General features: G+C 39.9%; 1 protein-coding gene across 2 annotated transcripts in view; it reads left to right on the top strand.

Annotated features, from left to right (window-relative positions):
* Positions 1 to 18742, top strand: part of CACHD1 (cache domain containing 1) — a 111501-nt gene that overhangs the window by 51282 nt on the left and 41477 nt on the right. For both annotated transcript variants that reach the window (XM_074831820.1, XM_074831821.1), the window contains exon 4: positions 13771 to 13877. In XM_074831820.1, the coding sequence (XP_074687921.1) occupies positions 13771 to 13877 (107 nt within the window). The remainder of the gene's footprint in view (positions 1 to 13770; positions 13878 to 18742) is intronic.

The raw sequence follows: 18742 nt of genomic DNA, 5'->3' as shown, positions 1-18742 counted from the left end.
TCTGTCTATATCCAAGATACCGTTTTTGCAGCAAGGCACTGCTTACCCTGAATAACTCTTCTGAAGCTAGTCATGGGACTTCTGGTTTGCCTTTTTTTTTCCTTTGAAGTGCAGTAACCAAAATCACGAGTTGGTCAGTACATCACATGCTAAAATTACTGCTTTACAGTTTAATCAAGTTGACGTGCTGCTGTTCGATACACAGAGAGATTTACAGAAATTGAGTATATTGCTTGGAAAGCGAATTTGTTCATTTTCCATTTCTTTTGGAGAGTTTTGAATAGTCTAAAGGCAGTTGGTTGTCTTTAATCTTGTACTATGCTGCATATTTGCAGAAACTTCTTTGGGTTTCCTAATTGTAGGAAGGTGTGATAGAAAATCTGATTTTTTCAATAACAGTGTAATAATTTATTTTAAACAATGAACATTTAAAACTTTTACTTCCATATGCACTAGATAAGACAAGATTAACTTTCTCTGCTTGTTATAAATTACAAACCTTGATTACAGAGTATATTTTCATTGTTTATAAATCAGTCTGATTTAAAAACATTTTAGAGAGGAAGGTAATTTGGATAATCAATATTAAAAGCATTTTCTGCAATCTAACTTCATAAAACAGCTCTTCGCTTAATGACAACGTGCTTTCATGTTTTCTTAAGCGTGATATTAACCTTTGCTTCTCATAGAATCACAGCAAGGTTTGGGGAGGAAAGCACCTTAAAGATCATCTAGTCCACCCCCCCTGCCCTGGGCAGGGACACCTTCCACTAGCCCAGGTTGCCCAAAGCCCCGTCCAACCTGGCCTTGAACCCTTCCAGGGAGGGGGCAGCCACAGCTTCTCTGGGCAACCTGTGCCAGGGCCTCACCACCCTCACAGGGAACAATTTCTGCTTTATAGCTCATCTAAATCTCCCCTCTGTCAATTTAAAATGTTACCCCTCGTCCTATCCCTATGCCCCTGATCAAGAGTCCTCCCCCCTTTCCTGTAGCCCCTTTCAGTCCTGGGAGGCCACTCTAAGGTCTCCCCGGAGCCTTCTCTTCTCCAGCTGAACCCCCCCAACTCTCTCAGCCTGTCCTCACAGGGGGGTGCTCCAGCCCCTGAGCATCTTCGTGGCCTCCTCTGGCCCCGCTCGAGCAGGTCCGTGTCCTTCTGCTGTTGGTGCCCCCAGAGCTGGACCCAGCACTGCAGGGGGGTCTCCCGAGAGTGGAGCAGAGGGGGAGAATCCCCCCCCTCGCCCTGCTGCCCACACTGCTCTGGGTGCAGCCCAGCACACGGGTGGCTTTCTGGGCTGCCAGCGCATGTTGCTGGTTCACAGTCGGTTTTCCACCCCCCAACCCAGGTCCTTCTCCTTGGGGCTGCTCTCCATCCCCTCCTCGCCCAGCCTGGATTTGTGCTTGGGATTGCCCTGACCCATGGGCAGGACCTTGCCCTTGGCCTTGTTGAACTCCATGAGGTTTGCCCGTCCCACCTCTCCAGCCTGCCCAGGTCCCTGTGGATGGATCCTTCCCTCCCTCCCCTCCATCACACCACACAGCTCGGTGTCATTAGCAGAGTTGCTTATGTAAGGACAAACAAACTTACATAAGGATTTAAAATATTCACTGCATTCAAATATGTGGTATGAATCTGTGGCTGGAGAGAAACGCCACTTGCTGGTTTTGTGTTTGTTTTGATTGGCATGGAAGTAAGAAAGCCTCAAGTGACTCCAAGAAAGCCTCAGGTGACTCCAAAGAAACGGGTGCCCTGTTGTTGGGTTGTGTGAAAATTTGGTGGTCACAGTGCGGTTCCTGCTGGACAAAGTGTCTGTGTAAAATGCTGGCATATCTGGTGCCAAATAGCTAGGCTGTCGGCAGCGGTAGTAGAAAGGTCAAGAATTAGTTGAGAATGAAAACCTTTCTGCCCTCTGATCTCTCCGTGCAGGAACTGCCAGCCAGCAGTAACACCTTCCAAGCAAGGGGTGACAAGAAGGACGAATGAGGAGGTTTATTGTCAGTAATACATAATTTTTCATTAAAACATAAAAAGAGAGGTCTGCTTTTAATCTAGAAACTTTCATGAATTTTCTTTCACTTTGTCCTCCAAATTACTTAGCTTGGAAGTCCTTTAGAAATTTCTTTATCCTTGGTGGACTTGCATAAGGATCCTTCACAGTAAGTGTTTCAAAAAATGAACTGGAGGTCACAGCTGGCAAAGCAGAGAGGTGAATATTCTATTTGCAGAGCTCCTCATTCAGGCTCTACAATAGGATTCTTGTTATTTAGTTACTTGGATTGATAATACTAAATCTGCTTAAGTAGTTACCAGACCAGTCTGTTGGTCTGCAGGATCTTCCAGACAACACTTCAGCAAGACCTGGTCGAGTGTGTATGATTGAGAATGGTGGCTTATCAGGAATACCCCTACTGCCATCTTTAGGAAATTGTCTGTGAGACTTACAAAGAAAGAATGTAAAAACATGTTTTCCTTCTGAAACTTAACTTCCCAGTTGTTAGCGCTGTGCTTTCATCACCTGATTTGTCTAAACACTTCTGCCATCGTTTCAGTTGTCGTTTCTTGTCCTGCCTCTCCTACATGCTGCTCTTCCTTTCATTTTCCTTCTTTGTGGCATCTTCCTTCAGGGAGATTCCCCATTTCGGTGAAAATGTCAAGGGGAAAAAAGCTAATGTTGATATCCAAGGTGATGTTATTAGGTCTTATGTTTGACACAAGCCTGCTAAAAGGGAAAGTAAAATGGTTCACATGGACACAAGGTGGTTGTTCCTGAAAAGCCAGGCTGGTACCAAACACTGTTCCCCTGTTGAGCATCAGCTACCTCAAATCTGTCATCATCTCCCTGCCGCTCCAGAAAAGAGATGAATTTTTAATATAAGTCTCAAAATGAGATAACCTTCTTTTTAAGCAGAAACTTTCAATTGAAATTAAAGGATTACATGCTCATCAGGATCCCCCTTGGGCACTTCTAGGCCTGGTTAAAAGTGGGGAAACAGCCAGTGGGGTGAGTTCTTTGCAGGCAGATTTATCTGAAATCACCAATAGCTTTTTTTTTTTTTTTTGTCCAAAGAGATACATAAACTGAGATTTTTGACAGACAATACTAAAAACTAAGATACCAACCTTAGCGGTTAGATTTTGGAGAACTGGAACACATGTATAAGTGTTTGAATGTGGATTTAGGAATTATTTTTAAAACACAGACACAGTATCTCCCACCTGGATATTGTCATCATATTTTGAAGGCTATTGATTTACTTGAGTTCTTCTACCTTTAATTTTTGGACTAACTTGTTCCTGCTATGAGGAGGCCTGCGCTTGTAAGAAGTTGTTAGATGTGCCATTGCTGTTGTCAGCTTATCCTTGATGTTTAAAAGATGTGTGTTTAGTGTTGGGCAGAGGAGTACTGGTGTTAGAGCAACAATAATTATAATAGTTTGGTTTAGAGAATTTATTAGCTGCTGTTATAGAAGAGGTCACACTGAAAAAGACACAGATTTGTCGGTGCTGTTTGCTGTTTTCAGGAGAAACTTGGCTTTAGATTGTACCTTGAAGATGTGTGTGTCCTTAGGGCTATGGTTTTTCCTTCAGGAGGGTTGTGAAATATTTGTGTTACAACTGCTAAACTGTGTATTCTTTTTCTTGGTGTAGGGAGGTGTTCTGTTGCGTGGCCTCTTTACTTGAGTAAACAGTTGGTGCAGGAACAGTGTCAGAAGCATGTTATCTTCAGGGTGTATTTTTAAGGTAGATTTGAAGGCCTGTCCCACAATATTTAAGGCTGTTTATTACATGGTGATCAGTCTCTAAACACATGGTGACATTTGAAAATCTGGGGGCACTTCATGCTGTCAGGTGATTCTTCCATCAGCCTTTCACACTGTGGTCTAGCTTATTGACATTGTGTTGGGAATGCAGCAAGTTTGGATTGGTTTTGGGAAAATTACTTGTCAAGGTGATGAACTATTGTGTAGAAAAGCTGGTTGTTTTTTTTTTTTTCCCCCGAGTTTTTTTGATGGCTTTGTATCTTTAGTTTATATTTGTTGTTACCATTAACAAAATTAGCCATGTGTGGTCTTGTGTTTGCTTGTATTTGTCTGGGCATTGGCTTCAGACAGTTTGCCCTGTTGCTTGAGATATATAGTGAGAATGCCACACCTGGTGACTACAAATAAATGATACAAAATAGGACTAACAAAGCGCAAACTGGGATATAAAATGAACTTGGCATTTAAATTGTTCATTTAGTCAAGTAGTAAGATATGACAGGGAAAGCAATATTTATTTTATTGCCATTACGTGGTGTTGGCTTTTACAGTGAAGAGCCCAAATGAGTAAGTTTCCATGACTGTGATTCCAGTCCATAGTGACTAGTTTTGAACTAAAATTAACAGCCTGACTGTGCTTTTGGTTACTATACTGTACCCAACATATACCGGCCTAACTAGTGTAAGTACTAGCAGTCACATATTTGTTCTTACCACCAAGGTAGCTTTGTGCAATGGAACCACCTTGTTTTGGAAAGTGGTAAAAATAAATAAATAAATAAGAATATGCAAAACCAACTTGATGAAGCAGTGCAGTTGGTGGCTATTGAGTGGTTTTGGCAAGAGACTTTTCCATAGGCCTTAATTCAATAAACATTTAATCATATGCTTATGCTCATGCTCATCTGGTTTACCAAAGTGTTTAAACATGTGCTTGTGTAAATGGAAATTAATCATACGCTTAAGTATATATGCAAGTACAGCTAAGCAGAGTTGGACTGCTAAATCGGAGCAGGGGCTGTGTGTTTTTCTTCAGTTGTTGCCGTTCCTTTCTTCAAATATACCAGTTGGTATTTTCAGTTCGACTGAATCAAGGTTTGGGAATGAAAAAACCATGATGGCAATGCAGGGAGAGTGCAACCAGAGAGCATAGCTTTCAGACAAGCTCAGAGGTACAAAGATCTGGTATCTGGGCTATATTTGTGTCCGTGGGGTCAGAGCCTGGAGACTTGCTCCTTTTCCCAGGGCTGTGTGATGCGTTGGGGAAATGCCCATAGCAGTTGAGAAAAGGCATTGCTCCAACCAGAGGTAATGTGGATAAAGTGCTCCGGGCTCTTAGCAAAATGGATGGATAAGCTGATGGGAGATAAGGAAAATGGATGTCAAGTGACATGCATCTTCTAATCCTTGAAGAAATCCCTGCTGGAAAAACAAGGCTTTGTGTTTCCTCACTAATAAAGGCTGCTGAAGAAGCCATGAGAAACAGGTTTCATGCTGTCTCCAGACATTCCCTATCATGATTGAATTGGGTGGTTATTTACAAGACAATGTTTTAATTCAAGTATCTTCCTTCTTAAGAGAGGATAGATACCTTTGTGTACAAGGTGGTGTCTCCTGTTTGTCGTGCCTGAGATGCTTTGTTCCTGAGAAAGCCCTCCGTAGATCTTTAGGGAGTCTTGGAACTTTAACAGCCTGATGTGTGGGGGGTGTAGATGGGGCTGTAGCAGAGTATCAGCAAGAGGGTAGGTGAAAGAATTAACAGTGTTTATTTATCAGAAGTACTGAGCACCTGCAGCTTCCCCGCACCTTCAGTGGGAACTTATAGGATATGTGTCAGTTGTGAAAAGTGTCTAAATAGTGACTTAAACTAGTTTTGGGAAGCAGGTTTGGAAGCGTTAGCTTTGTGTGGACTTGTAACTTTGCAGGTCTGCATGGTCTGACTTGTGAGTGACAACTGAAATAGCTTTCTTCATAAAGATGGTGTCGGACTGGATGGCAATGTAGATCAAATAGGTGTTTTGTATTGAATATTTGCAGATGAAAGAAAATCAAAATCTTTCTGCACAAAAGAGTAAGTCTGATGTGTGTAATGTTTTCATCACCCACCTGGTGTACAAAATGCCTTTTTCAGGAGAAGCTGTGATTGATGCTAGCTGGCTCTTGTATGAGACTTTCAGAAGTAGTTTTATACAGTTCCCGTTTTGCCAGGTAAGTTAAAGTTATGTTCACACGATAAGTACACATGAAGACGCAGTTGCAAGTATGTACTTTACAAAACTGATGCACTCCAGAGGTTTTCTTGACATAACAAAGCCCTTCACATCTGCAGCAAGATTACCTTCCAAAAAATAGAGGCTATAACTTCTTATTTGTGAGGAAACACGCAGCTACCCGTGCAGCTTTTCCAACAAAAAAAGAGACGATGCTTTTAAAGGGAGACAAAAAATCTTCCCTAACCCAGTCTAGATCCTTCTCCTCTCCTGCCCACTTTTAAGACCCATCATGCTCTGATGTGCAACAGCATTTCATGTCCTTGGGTGTCTGTGAGAGAGGGCAGGAAACAGCTTCCTTGAGTTGCCTGTGACTGGGACCTGAGTGGAGAGAGAGCGCAGAGTTGCAGTGCCGGGAAGCTGCCTCTCATGCTGCCTTGCTGCTGAGAGGGGTGGCATGGCCAACCATGGTCCCCCAATAGCCCTGCACCTGCAGACGGATATGAACATACACGTGTGCTGGTGGAAACATCTCCCTTTCTCTTTGGTCCTACCCTGGGGGACAGAAATGAATGTCACCGGTGGTTTTTATGCGAAGTTGTCACGCATCTACAAAAAACATGTTTAGAGACAGATTGCCATTCATTAATGCTCTTGCTTCTGCTGCTAACATACATGTTTCAAGATGGCTGGAAATCTATTTTTGTTGTTTAACTATGCTGATAAGAGCTTAGGGAATGCATTTATCTAAATTTGTGAAAGGAAACGGAATGGAGAAATATTTGTTGGTAAAACATACTACTTGGCAGTGTTGCGTTACAAACATTAATAGAGCTGTTTGAATAAGTGAGTTTACAAACCTATTTTTGAAAATCATTTACTCCCTGACTGTGATATCGCCTTCAGAAGTGGCCTGTTTTTTTCTTTTTTAAACAGATGGTTAAATATTTGCTAATGCAGTTCAATTTTATCACAGTTCTTTCTGTGTTTATCTTTCCTCTCTGGAGCAGTTAAGTGGAAGATAACGGGAATCCCATTCAGTTCCTTCAGTTGCTGCAATATCTGAAGAGCTGCGCTTCCAAAGGAGAAGTGGGTGGGCCACACTAAATGAAATTTAAGATCTATTTGCTGTTCTTGCAAAGTCTCAGACTACAGTAATGCCTGAGGGTTTCTAGAAAATGTAGGGAGTGTGCATAGTGCTAGTCTTGGCATGACCTTGTTTTGTCCATAAACTGTAGCAGGTATTTAGGAAATTGCTCTCTTGGACTGTTGCTTTTACTTTGTAAATGTGGCTGAGTTCCTTGTGAAAAAGTGGTTTTTGGAATAGTTTGTGTTACTGAGTTGCAGTCCTCCTTCCAATAATACGCTTTCTTTACATCTGAGAGCAAGTATACTTTTTTCCAAGCAGTAATTGAAATAATGGGAACAATTTCTATGCCTTGCCAGAAGAAACTGGTTAACTGAATCATCAGTAGCTTCTTTTTGTTTAATTTATTCATAAAAACACTGTTTTTCAACATTCTGTTTAGATGCAATGGGAACCATATATTTAAGTCTTTATTTAAGTATGTAAAATATAAGTTAAAATCTTGCCTTACAATCTAGAAAGCAGGTCTAGTTGTGAATTTCAAAGGAAATGCTGAATTTTCAATGAACTTATGTAATTTCATTTGCATACTAAAATCAGTTTTAAATTTGTGTGAATGGAAAGGGAGGGAAAGAAATGAGTCTTAAAACAATGAGAACCCCTCAGTAGCTGCTCAAGTGTCATTTTTATATGCAGCTCCCTCATTTTTCCCTAAAATGAAACTGTACAAAAGAGGTTGATTTACACTGTAAATTCAGGCCGAACAAAATCCAATTGGAACTCACTTGAGCGCTGTTTTGATGTAAGATTCAAAGCTTCTGCAAATTTATTTTATCTTCTACACTTGCTGATCTCCTGCTTGTAAATCCTGTTGAAGGAGAATAAAAATGAGTGCAGCCTGATGGGAATTTAACGTCTGAAGTTCAAAGCAGTTTGCACATCAGAGCAAATGTCAATCAAATGAACATCTTGCAAGCCAGGCAGGGAGCGCGTTTTTCCATGGGGAAGAGATCAAAGTGGGAGTCGCAGCTCTGTTTGCTCCCTCGGGATGCAGTTTCGATCAGTTGTTCATTAAAGTGAATCCAGAAGGACGGGCTTTTTAGAGGGAGGCAGGGAAAGGGGGATGGGGTGAGGGGGCCTGTCTTCAAACTGAATTTCAGCCAATGCCTTTTGCTCTCGTTTAAGTAAGTACAAAACCTAATTACAGCTAAATACAGGTTTTGTTGTGTTTTTCTGGTAAGGATTTTGGAGGACTTCCTAAGTGTTGGCTGATGTGTTACCACCTAGAACATTCTGGGCCAAATCTCAGAAGAGACCTCGGTCAGCCATCGCTGTTATCGTCCTCACAGTCTTGCTGCTGGCAAAAGTGGGAGACACTGGTAAAACTTACATCTCCTTTGTGCAGAGAAAGGGTGGTGATCAATGCTTGTCTGCAAATCTTAGAATATTAAAGTTTTTGGTTTAACTTCTTCCAATGCAAGTGATGAGAAGATTTGTATGGTTTGAAACTTGTGTGGAAAACATGCAAAGTACAAATACATTGTAGGAAAGGTAAAACCAGTAGCTACAGCCAAGAATATAAGCATTTACTGTAAATGCCATATGGCAGTGTTGAGGCTTTAGTTTTAATTGTTGCTTTAATGGTGAAGATTGCCAAATAGATTAATAGCACATTCTTAGTTGAAACAACTTAGGGGCACCCAAAAGAAGCACATGGAAAATTCTCCAGTGTAATTAAAATGATCTCAAATACTGCAGTATAAATTTGCCACAGTACTGCCTTTGCCCACTTTCTGGTCTTGGTTTTCTGAGGACATACATTTGCGACAGGAGCTGGTCTCTTCTCAAGGTCCTTGTATCACAGAACCAGTCACACTTTAAAAATACACTCCATTGCAAAGTGCAAAAAGCCAGTTTTAAGGCAAACTGCACCTGAAAAGAGATTTGAAGTAGATATCCCACATAGCTCAGTCTGGAGCAGTCCTTGCTCTAGGATGACAAATCTGTCTGAGGGCTGGGCTTTAATTTACGGGGTTTAAAACAACTCTTCTTCTGCATATTTTATTCATATCAGTTTCCCATTAACTGTATCCTCTTTTTGCTACTTGTGTGCTGTAGCAAGAGAAAAGAGGGGTGAGCTGGGCTGCAGTAATTTTTTGCTTTCCTTTTACAGCTCTGCTGCAGATTATTTAGGCATCTATGTCTTCCTTTTCCTGATGGGTAACATAATACTTGCTTGCTGAGAAAAGCTGAGGGACTTTGTTGATTTTTTGCATTGAAGTTCTTCGACATGCTCCAGTAAAGGTTGTGAAGTAAACAGGGTGTTTATAGCTGAAGCACTGATCCCCTTGGCTGGTACGATCAGTTTGGGGCTGCAGAAGTGCCTGTGGCAGGGCAGTTGAGGATGATAACTTTATTTTTGCCTTCCTAGAAGGCACGCTAGAATTGGACCTGGTGTTCATCTGCTTGAAACCCCATGTTAATATCTGTCATGACTGAGACACCTGAAACTCAGTTTGGCAGCTTTGTGTGTACAAAGAAGTGATGTAGCAATACACTCAACATTTTGAATCAAGATACAACTTCTCTGCTGGGTAATTTAAAGCAAGTAGTTTGGGTGGCATCAGAACTGCATGTCAGGATGCACATGTCACTTTGAGTGAGTGTGAGGAGTGACTTGGCATAAAATAAAACCAAAGCAGAGGAAGATTCCAGATAATTTTGAATGAAACCCCAGCATTTACTGCCCATGTTCTGAGACATGAATAATGTTAGTTGCTAACAAGGTATCCTGTTGCAATCACTAATAGATTTTGATGGGAGCGCTGGGACAATTAGCTAACATCCTGAAAAGTCATTATTTTTCCCTAAGAGTTTGTTCTTTAGTATTCCTCGGAAATATTTCTTTAGCATGGAGATGTTTAATTTGCAGTCTCTAGCTCTTCTCCATCTGGTTTTGCCCAAAGATAAACATGCTTTTTTTGAAACTGGTCCTTTATCAATCGGTCTTAGTCTTGAGATTCTTTAGCTGACAAAACCCAATATTTTTGCTTGCTTGGTAGGAGCTGTAATTTTTTGAAGTTTTTACATTTTAATGGAGATAGGAAAAGCCTTGATCTGACAACTACATCCCTGTGAAGTGACAAGTCTTTTTCTCAATGGAGAGGACTTTGAGGAGTTTTCAGAGACCAGGTTACCAATAATTTCAATAAGCAGCTCCTGGCTGAGTGGATGAGCCCATGCAGAGCTCCATGCCATCACGGTCCGGCTACTTTCGGTGTCTGACATAGCTTACAACCTCATGGTAGCAGTGTCCAATCAAGAGGACAGGAGACCTTTCTATCTGTCTGCCCATTCATTCGTTTTTCTGTTCCTCACTGTGAAGAACAAGGATAATGCAGAAGATCACCAAAAGCTCTTTGCCCCTATCTGAGTCTTGAATCAAAACACCATCACTGATGGAGTGCTGTTGATTATGCTGTTTTGGATAAAATACCAAAAGCACCGAACATCTGCGTCCAATAAGGAACCCACAGTACTTTTTGTAGAGCAAGGAATTTAGCTGCCTGTTCTTGTTCCCGCTGTATGTAGCATTATTCACTTTGCTCATCACTGAGTGGTTTCGATGTGTTGAGCAGCTGCTGCAATTAAAAATGTTTCACTAGTGATGAGCAAGTTCTTAATTGCATGTGTTAGGTGGGGACAGAGGAGGGCAAGTGAAGTTAAACGTTTGTGTTTATGTAGGGCAACCTGATTATGTCAAAAGACTGAGGTATGTAAAGTATTTGTAAAGAGATGAGAGAGACAATTTGTGCACAGGCTGCTCTGGGACTCCCTGACACACAAACTTGCACTCTCCACATACATTTGTACCTATATGGTAGAAGGTTTGCAACTTAAAAATATGGTTTTTCCCCCAGTGTTCATATATGCATATAAAAGTATTGACCAAAATGGACAGAGCTGTGTTTAAACTGCATTTATTCCACATATTTTTTAAAGTGTGTGGAGGGCAGTTAATTATTTCCAATATATATTTCCTAGACCCCAAGTCTAGGTTTGAGAAGGGATCAGAAAATGGTGGTGTCTCAGTTACTCTTAACTGTTCACTGGTAGTCTCATTCATCTCCTTTAAGAATAATGCAGTTTAAGATGTGTGTAGGGTTTATGGATATACATTAAACTAATTTTAAAGCATGCCAGTTTAAGGAGACCTTGTTTTTATTGATATTTGTATGTGGCAGTGAAGATATTAAAATTAAGTGGCTAGTAATCAATAATGCTGACTTTTTGCATATTCAAAAATTCAGTTTGATTAGAGCTTCTTCAAATAGAGCCTCTGGTCTGATGAGCTCTAGCTCTGTAAAATGAGACTTCTTGTGACTCTACAAGAATCAAAATTTAATCTGATGTTAAGACCAAAGAAGTCAGTGTCTGAGGTTTTGTTACGCATTTGCATAAAAGACTATTTTACTTATTTGCAATTCAGAAAATCATTAAGGAGTTTAATAGTAAGGTCTCTGGAAATTACTTCTATACTTGAAGGACAAATTTCTAAGCTTGTGAGAAGCCTATGCTGTACTCTTCACTCATAACAGAAGTTAAACCTCTGCTTTAAACAAACAAACAAAAAAAAATCAGCCCAACCTTAAATATGGTTATACTGACATGAATCATGAACAAAAGGCAAACGCATGGCCTGGGTATGGAACAGCAGTGCTGCTCGCAGTGAACTCCAGAGCTCCTCTCTGGAGCATTTGTCTGCTTTTCTAATGCTAAAATTTTCTGAAAGTGGATCCAGTCACCTACAGAGGTGATGATCTTAAGCCTACTAACAAAAATTTTTCTTTTTCTTAGTTAGTTTTCACTTCTAAGTCATAAAAGGTTTTCCTGTGTCCGGTGTGTGTGAACCCCATAAACTGAGAGATGGGGCTCTCAGAAAATCCTATATCTGACTGACTTGGGGCTGCTGCAGCTGTGTCCCTGTAGAATGAAATTATTTTGAATTGGGCTGAAAGAAAATACACTGGATTAGGAGAGTTTTAGTTTGCTTAAAAATACTTGCTTCCTGTGGTCAGAACTTGAAATTTCCTTGCAGTAACCAATTCCATCTGTCTGTGGTTTTTGTTTCTGCTAATTGTTGTTTTAAGGAGATGATTTAGAAGTTCATTGTTTTATTGTCTGTTTGTGTCTACAAACCCCAGCCCTTACAGCAAGCATTCTGTAAGGACAGAACCAGAAAATCAGCGTCTTTCCATTCTTACTGGGCACCATATTTGTTGAAGGAGTTGGAACTTTCTGGATTTCAATTTCTTAATTAAAATCTTCAACAATGCTTGTTTTTCATACCACTTCTTGCAATATTTTGGGTCTCCTCTATGTGATAGCATATATGTGTGGGTGTGTTGGTATGTGTACATACACATCTGTCTATGAAAAAATGTAACCTCAGTTTAAGCAATTAAGTGCAGTTGACAATACACAACTAAATAAAGAACCTTAAGCACAAATATACTGTGCATGGAGCTAAATGGAAAGCATTAGCATGGCACTGAGTGAGTGGTCTATAGATGTAAGGCAGTGCTTGACGTGCCATTAATACTAAGTAAGTTGCTTAGTATCTTTTGATGTAGCTGTTTTTTGTGTAAGTTGCTGGTTTAGTCTTGACAGTATTGAACACACGCCTACTCTGCCTGGTTTCTCTCCAAGACTCGTTTCCTATCAGCCTTCATGCCAGACAGGCTAGTTAAGGCTCTTCGTCCAGAACAGGGCGTTATGCAGACCTCGCTTGCAGTCTGTTGTAATTTCTTAGGAATAGGGTGATGGTAGAAAAATTCTTTGATAGGAAATAGATAGTTTTTTGAAGTACTAGGATAATCACACTATCATAAGTCAAATGTAATCAAAATGTTCAAGGTGACAAAAATGTTAACAAATAAAATTGGCCTATGTAAATGAAACAAAACTGCATTTAAGTCCTTGAAAGCTTCAGAAGTGTTTCTAGTTATTTATAACCCTTTAAAACCCTTTTTATTTAAATTTTAAGACATTGGTTTAATTATATGTTTTCATCATTCAAACTGTGCATTAGAATACTTTTTGCATTAGAATTGTGAATGTATTTGAATTATTCCTAACCAAAATGTAACAGTACTTCACACTGTCAAGTTCCTTCCACTATTTGGAATGTAAATCCTCAAGTTTTGGTACAGAAAGCAGGTTTACAATTGCTCTATTAGATCTTTCTCATAAAGACATAAAGAGGAAATCCTCTTCATGCAAGGCACTTGGAATAAATTTTTTAAAAGTGAAAGATGAAATAATAGTACTGGTGAAAGAGTCTGTAGCAAGAAAAAGGTTGATTCAACAGCAGGAGGAAACACTTCCTGATGGCATTCCTGGATGCTACACACATTTCCCAAGCTGGAACCTCTACTGTTTAAAACACTCTCTTATGATCCTCTCTTTCAAGGAATGCTGTGGAGGAAAATGGAATATATCATTGTAGAAAGCAGATGCAATCCAGCTGTGATGAGCTTATCCCCCTTAGTTTTCAGTTTCGTAGTTTTTCCTGGACGCTTAAAATATGTATAATGTTGGAGTTTCCAAAATGATTACTCTTCACTGAAATTTCAAAAATATGCATTTCCATTGTAAATGCTCTGTAGGTTTAATACATAATGTTAGGTTGCTCATCCTGTGTTGTCATTTCAGATTTGATGGAAATTTTAACACCAATGTTTCTAGAACTATTAGCTGTGATAGACTGTCTACCACTGTCAACAGCAGAGCCTTCAATCCTGGACGTGACTTAAATTCTGGTAAGTAGTATAGTTTTGGGCTTTTTTTTCTTCCTGTTGTAGGTTGTTTTTTTTTTTTCCCATTAGACTTGAACATTTCCTTGGCATAGAGAATTAGCATTGATTGCCATAGCAACAAGCTTTTATTTCTCCTTGAAACTGTCACACTGCTCTTAATTTGAGATTTCATGATTGAAAGATGATACCTAAAGTAATGCCCTTAGTCTAAGTACTTTATAAAAATGTCATGAAGATTTTATTCCAGCCTACCATGGATAATTTTGTTGTGGTTTATGCACTTTTTATTTCTTCTTTTTTTTTTCCCAAGACACTTTCCTTCCTAGGCCTGTCTGCTTTGGCATCGGTAGTGTCAGCTGCTGAAGGGGCCATGCAAAGAAGTTTCTCTGATCTTCTTAGCTGAGTTCAGCTAATGTGAGGCTGTGTTTGCAGCGATATGCAAAAACTACAAAATATAAGGACATCCTAAAATATTTCCTTTCTTTGTCTTGTCAGGGCATTTCCATCTTGACAGTCAGTGCATTTGCTTGACACACTTAAAGAGCTAGAAATATGCTTAGAACCAAAATACATATGACTTATCCCTGAAAAAGTCAGCTTTTGGTCCTCCAGTGCAGCAATGCTTTTCTTTTTTTGCATCCTAGTCAACTTGAATTAATACATGGATTTCAGGGTTTTTTTAGTCATAGTTTTGTCCAGCTGTTCCATCTTACGTTTCAACTTTTTATGATGCCTTAGTGTTGTCAACTAGAGACATTAGGATTTCATTTAGCATAAGTTTTGGGGTTTTTTGTTTGTTGAATTTTTAATTTTTTTTGACACGTGAAGCAAACTTGAGAGAATATTTTTGTAATTTTAATTTTCATGTGTCTTTTGGAATAAAATTAACTTGACTGATGAAGTGGCAGACCTGCCCATTCCACCCTCACCATGCACAGAGCATTTGCATATCTTAAAACAAATAGTTGAAAGTATCCCACATTTCTCTCTAGCCTCTCTTACTGTGTCCGTTCTTACAGCTTTGCTTTCTGGATTTCTAATGAAATCTAAAAAGAAGAAGTGAAAACCAAAAGCAAAACGAACAGTCCCTGTAGGTTCCTTTTCATCCCATCCACAGTATACCACATCTTGAATGCAGGTGCTGGCCAGACAAGCTAATTTCCTGACATACATCTCATCACCATAATTTGTATAGTGTTTTCCATCCTAAGGATAGGCAGTCTTTGTTCACTTACTATGATTTGCTGGGCTTTGTTTTACTCATAAGCTATCTCTTTATTAAAAAAAACTAACCAAGCAAACAACTTACTCTTTTTAAAATAATGTTTAAAACCATATGCTGCTCTTGATTAATCGAAATAATTTTTGCAAGGGAGTTTTCAGGCACTGTTATAAAAGCAAAGCATTGAATGAATCACTTGACGTTTTTTATTTAAGTAAAAAACCCATTCTTTTTCTACTGCAGAAGATGGATGTAAAAAAAAGCATTAAAGAAATATTCCTTCTTCTTGAGTGGTGGAAAACAAACAAGCTATAGTTTCCCCTAAACATTTTTTAAATTTCTGGTTTAAATTCTCACAGAAACAAAGTGAGTGCATGTTCCAAGCTTCTTGCTGTCCTGACTTGACAGTAAGACTTGAATGCCGCCTCTTCCCTTGCCTCCAGCTTGAAAGCTTCCTGATGAAAGGAGTATCTTCAAAAAATGGCATTGGCAGCAAAGGGCAGCAGAAGAGAAGAGGGAATTGGAGTGATAGAAAGAACAGGGAAGTGCTTCAGGGTTTATTGACAGCAGACTCTCCTCTGGCTTTCCTGTTAGCAGCTCTCAGAAACACAGCCTTTTGGGGGGAGGTTTTTTATTAGTGAGAAAATGCCTGTAAGAGAGAAATGGAATGGAAAGACTGGGTTGATGCAGAAAAATGAGATGGAAATAGGTTTATTTGAGAAACAAAAGTTGATAGTGGATACACACCTAGTGAAATAAGTTAAGTTTTCTGTAGGCAAGCTACAAGGAATACCCTTAGTCCTCGCCTCCTTGTGCGAAGGTGTTTGAAAGAAATTCTGTGAGATGATGGTTCCCATCTTCCCTTCCCTGGTCCTCAGCTGAGAACATCTAAACCACGTAAGCTCCACCACCCCGGCTGCAGAACAGGAGATTGCTGTGGCTTCAGGGCAGGGTTGCTGCCAGGAGGGTCAAGCAGAGTAGTGCTGGTGTGGAGCTGGACATTGCCCATGTCCAAAGCGGTGTCCCTGTATCACTGCACAAGTATTTGGGTTTTGGAATAAGCTGGCTGTGGGAAGGCTTAGGGACAGGAGGCTGGCTGTTTGTTTTGCGGGTGCAGGGTATTGTGTTGGTGGTATCTGTAACACTTGCTTATGTAGACGTGGGCCATGACCTGTTGTGCCAAAAAAGCAGTTTCTGCCCAAAGGAATTCATGGTCTAAGACAATAGTTGTCCTGAGACAGACTGGGGATATAAACAGACCAGGAAGCAGTTTTGGCCAGAAGGACAGAGCATCCTTACAGCTGTGAAGATGACTGTCAGGTTAGAAATGTTTTTTAGAAGTACTTAGTGTCATTTGTCTCTTGAAACTTATTTTTTTATTTCTGCAGTGACCTATTTCTGTGAAACCACATACCTTAAAGGATACACTTAGGACAGAGCGCTTTGCACAGAAGCTGTTTCTCAATAAATCTACGTGTGTATATTCATTACTCTAAAACTGCCTTTGAAAGAGGATAAAGATCAAACAAGAAAAAAGTTCCTCTGATCTCATATTTCTCTTACTTCTCTTCTAAGTGTCCTCGTGTAGACCTAGTGAGGAATATCTGTTGCGCTTTCAATTCAGACTCTACCTTAGCCTGAATTTTTTTTCTGCACTAAAATGCCTGAGAGTTGTTGGTACACCTGGGTATTTTGATCATGTTTTTTGTCTCCTGCCTTGCTTTGCTTGTTTACACTTAATGGGAAGCCACGGCTTCCCAAAAATCGTGTCATATTGTCTTTCCTACTGGAAGCAGTGTGTTGGGGTGGACCCCAAGCACATCAGCCTCCTAGATAAAGGGTTTGAAAGCCCTCTGCTCCTCCAGCCCAGAAGCAGGAGCTCCCATACTCTTGTCTAATTTGCCCACAGTTTCCAAAACCAGCCTGGCCTGTCCCTCAACCAGGTTGTCTTCCCGAGTGGGTTGATCATTTAATTCTTAATGTAAAAAAAAAAAATAAAAAAATCTCATGAGTATCTCTCTTTTCCCGCATGAGTTTTGCAGTTTAAATAATCCAGCCTTTAAAAAGCTCTCAGCAAAACATAAATTTAAACTTTGCTCTGTTCAGCCTTGATCTCAATTCTTTAAATGTTAATCTTGGCCCGCTCTGCGCACCGCATAAGAAAGTGGGATCAGAGTGGCGAAGTTGTAGGTGTTGGAAGGGAATGGAATTTGCACCGCAGACTCCGGGCAAGCCACAGGAGCTGAGCCTGGAAGAGCCCTTGGTGCAGACAACAACCTCAGCTTCTAGTCTGAACATTGTGTTAAGAAGGGTAAGTGTAGCTCATGAAACTTTCAAAAATAAAGAATTTTTTTTGCAGTGTTCTATTGAATTTTCATAATATGAAGAGAAAATAAACATTAATCTTGGGGAAGGAAGGAAGAAGAAAGAAATAGATGTACTTCTCTTTTCTCAACCCTTTTGCCACTAATACTGCGCAATAATACTTTTGCCACTTTTTTCCTTGATACTAGGTGACTTTTTTAATGTCTTGAAAAGGTTTTATCTTGGCTTCAGTTTTCCATTTGGATTACTTTTAGCCATTACTACAAAACAGATAAGGAGAGACTCTACTCTTCAGATGGAATCACGGGCTTTGGTTAGTTAGATTAAGAGATCTGTCCTCACTGGTATGAGTGGTCTGTCTCTATTAGACGACAAAATCTTACCCAGAGCCAGTGCATTATGTTATCAGATTCCTTCGGGTTTTTTCTTTTTGAATAAACAAGGAACCAGTAAATCTTTCTCCTTCTCATCCTTTAAAGTGCTGAAATGTCTGTTTCAAGTCAGGCAGCTTTAGCAGAGTGCTCTTCCCCGCAGTATGCAGAAATGGTACCAAGGTGCTCGATAAATTTTGTCTGTGCCTTATTCGAGGTGTTGATCGTTTAAAATGTGGAGTGCCTTTGGTCATGTTCCACATATTGCTGTACTTCAAGCTGATGTTCGGGTGAGTTAAAACAGTTGGGAGGTATTTGAGCAGAGAGTTAATTACCTCCCTTCCAAATCCTTTTAATCAAGGAAGCTGGGCTCATTCCTTAAAATGAAAGGTTTTTTTACTTCTTTCCCCTTCAGAGTCAAAAGAGCTCCTAAGGAGTGAGCTGGGCTCTGTCCTGGCTCATGCCATCAGCAGAATTTTAATTGGGTTCGAGCTGCAGAGCCTTTTATTTCTGGTGAAAATGCGTGAGCCAGAATACAGTTTGACTCAGAAAATCCTGGATCAGATTTGTAGGTCTGGAGAGTTAGAGTATGTCTTTACTTTTAACTAAAAACTTTTCAGTTTTTGCAGGGTGAGAACCATGAGGTCTGCAGCTCAATAAATGTAATGCTAAAGAGGAGGACTGTAAGAAACTCTTTTATAATGAGCAATTATGTTCAGTAGTGCCTTTTTTTTTTTTTTCACTGACTGTTTGTGCTGTTCTTTGAAGATTAATTAGTTAATGATTTGACTATGCTTTGAAGATGTAAAGTGGTATCTAGAAGTGCTAAGTGTTATCATATCTCATTCCCTTTGAAGTTTTATAAACTCTATCACATAGGGCTTTCTTTCTAAAAGTCCTTTTTGCCTTCTGAGATACTTATAATTAGAGAGAATGATCATTTCAAATAC

The sequence above is a fragment of the Strix aluco genome, chromosome 8 (genome assembly GCF_031877795.1).
Source record: "Strix aluco isolate bStrAlu1 chromosome 8, bStrAlu1.hap1, whole genome shotgun sequence".
In the NCBI taxonomy this organism is placed as follows: Eukaryota; Metazoa; Chordata; class Aves; order Strigiformes; family Strigidae; genus Strix; species Strix aluco.
The sequence above is the reverse complement of the archived record's forward strand: the minus strand, read 5'-3'. Positions and strand labels throughout refer to the sequence as shown.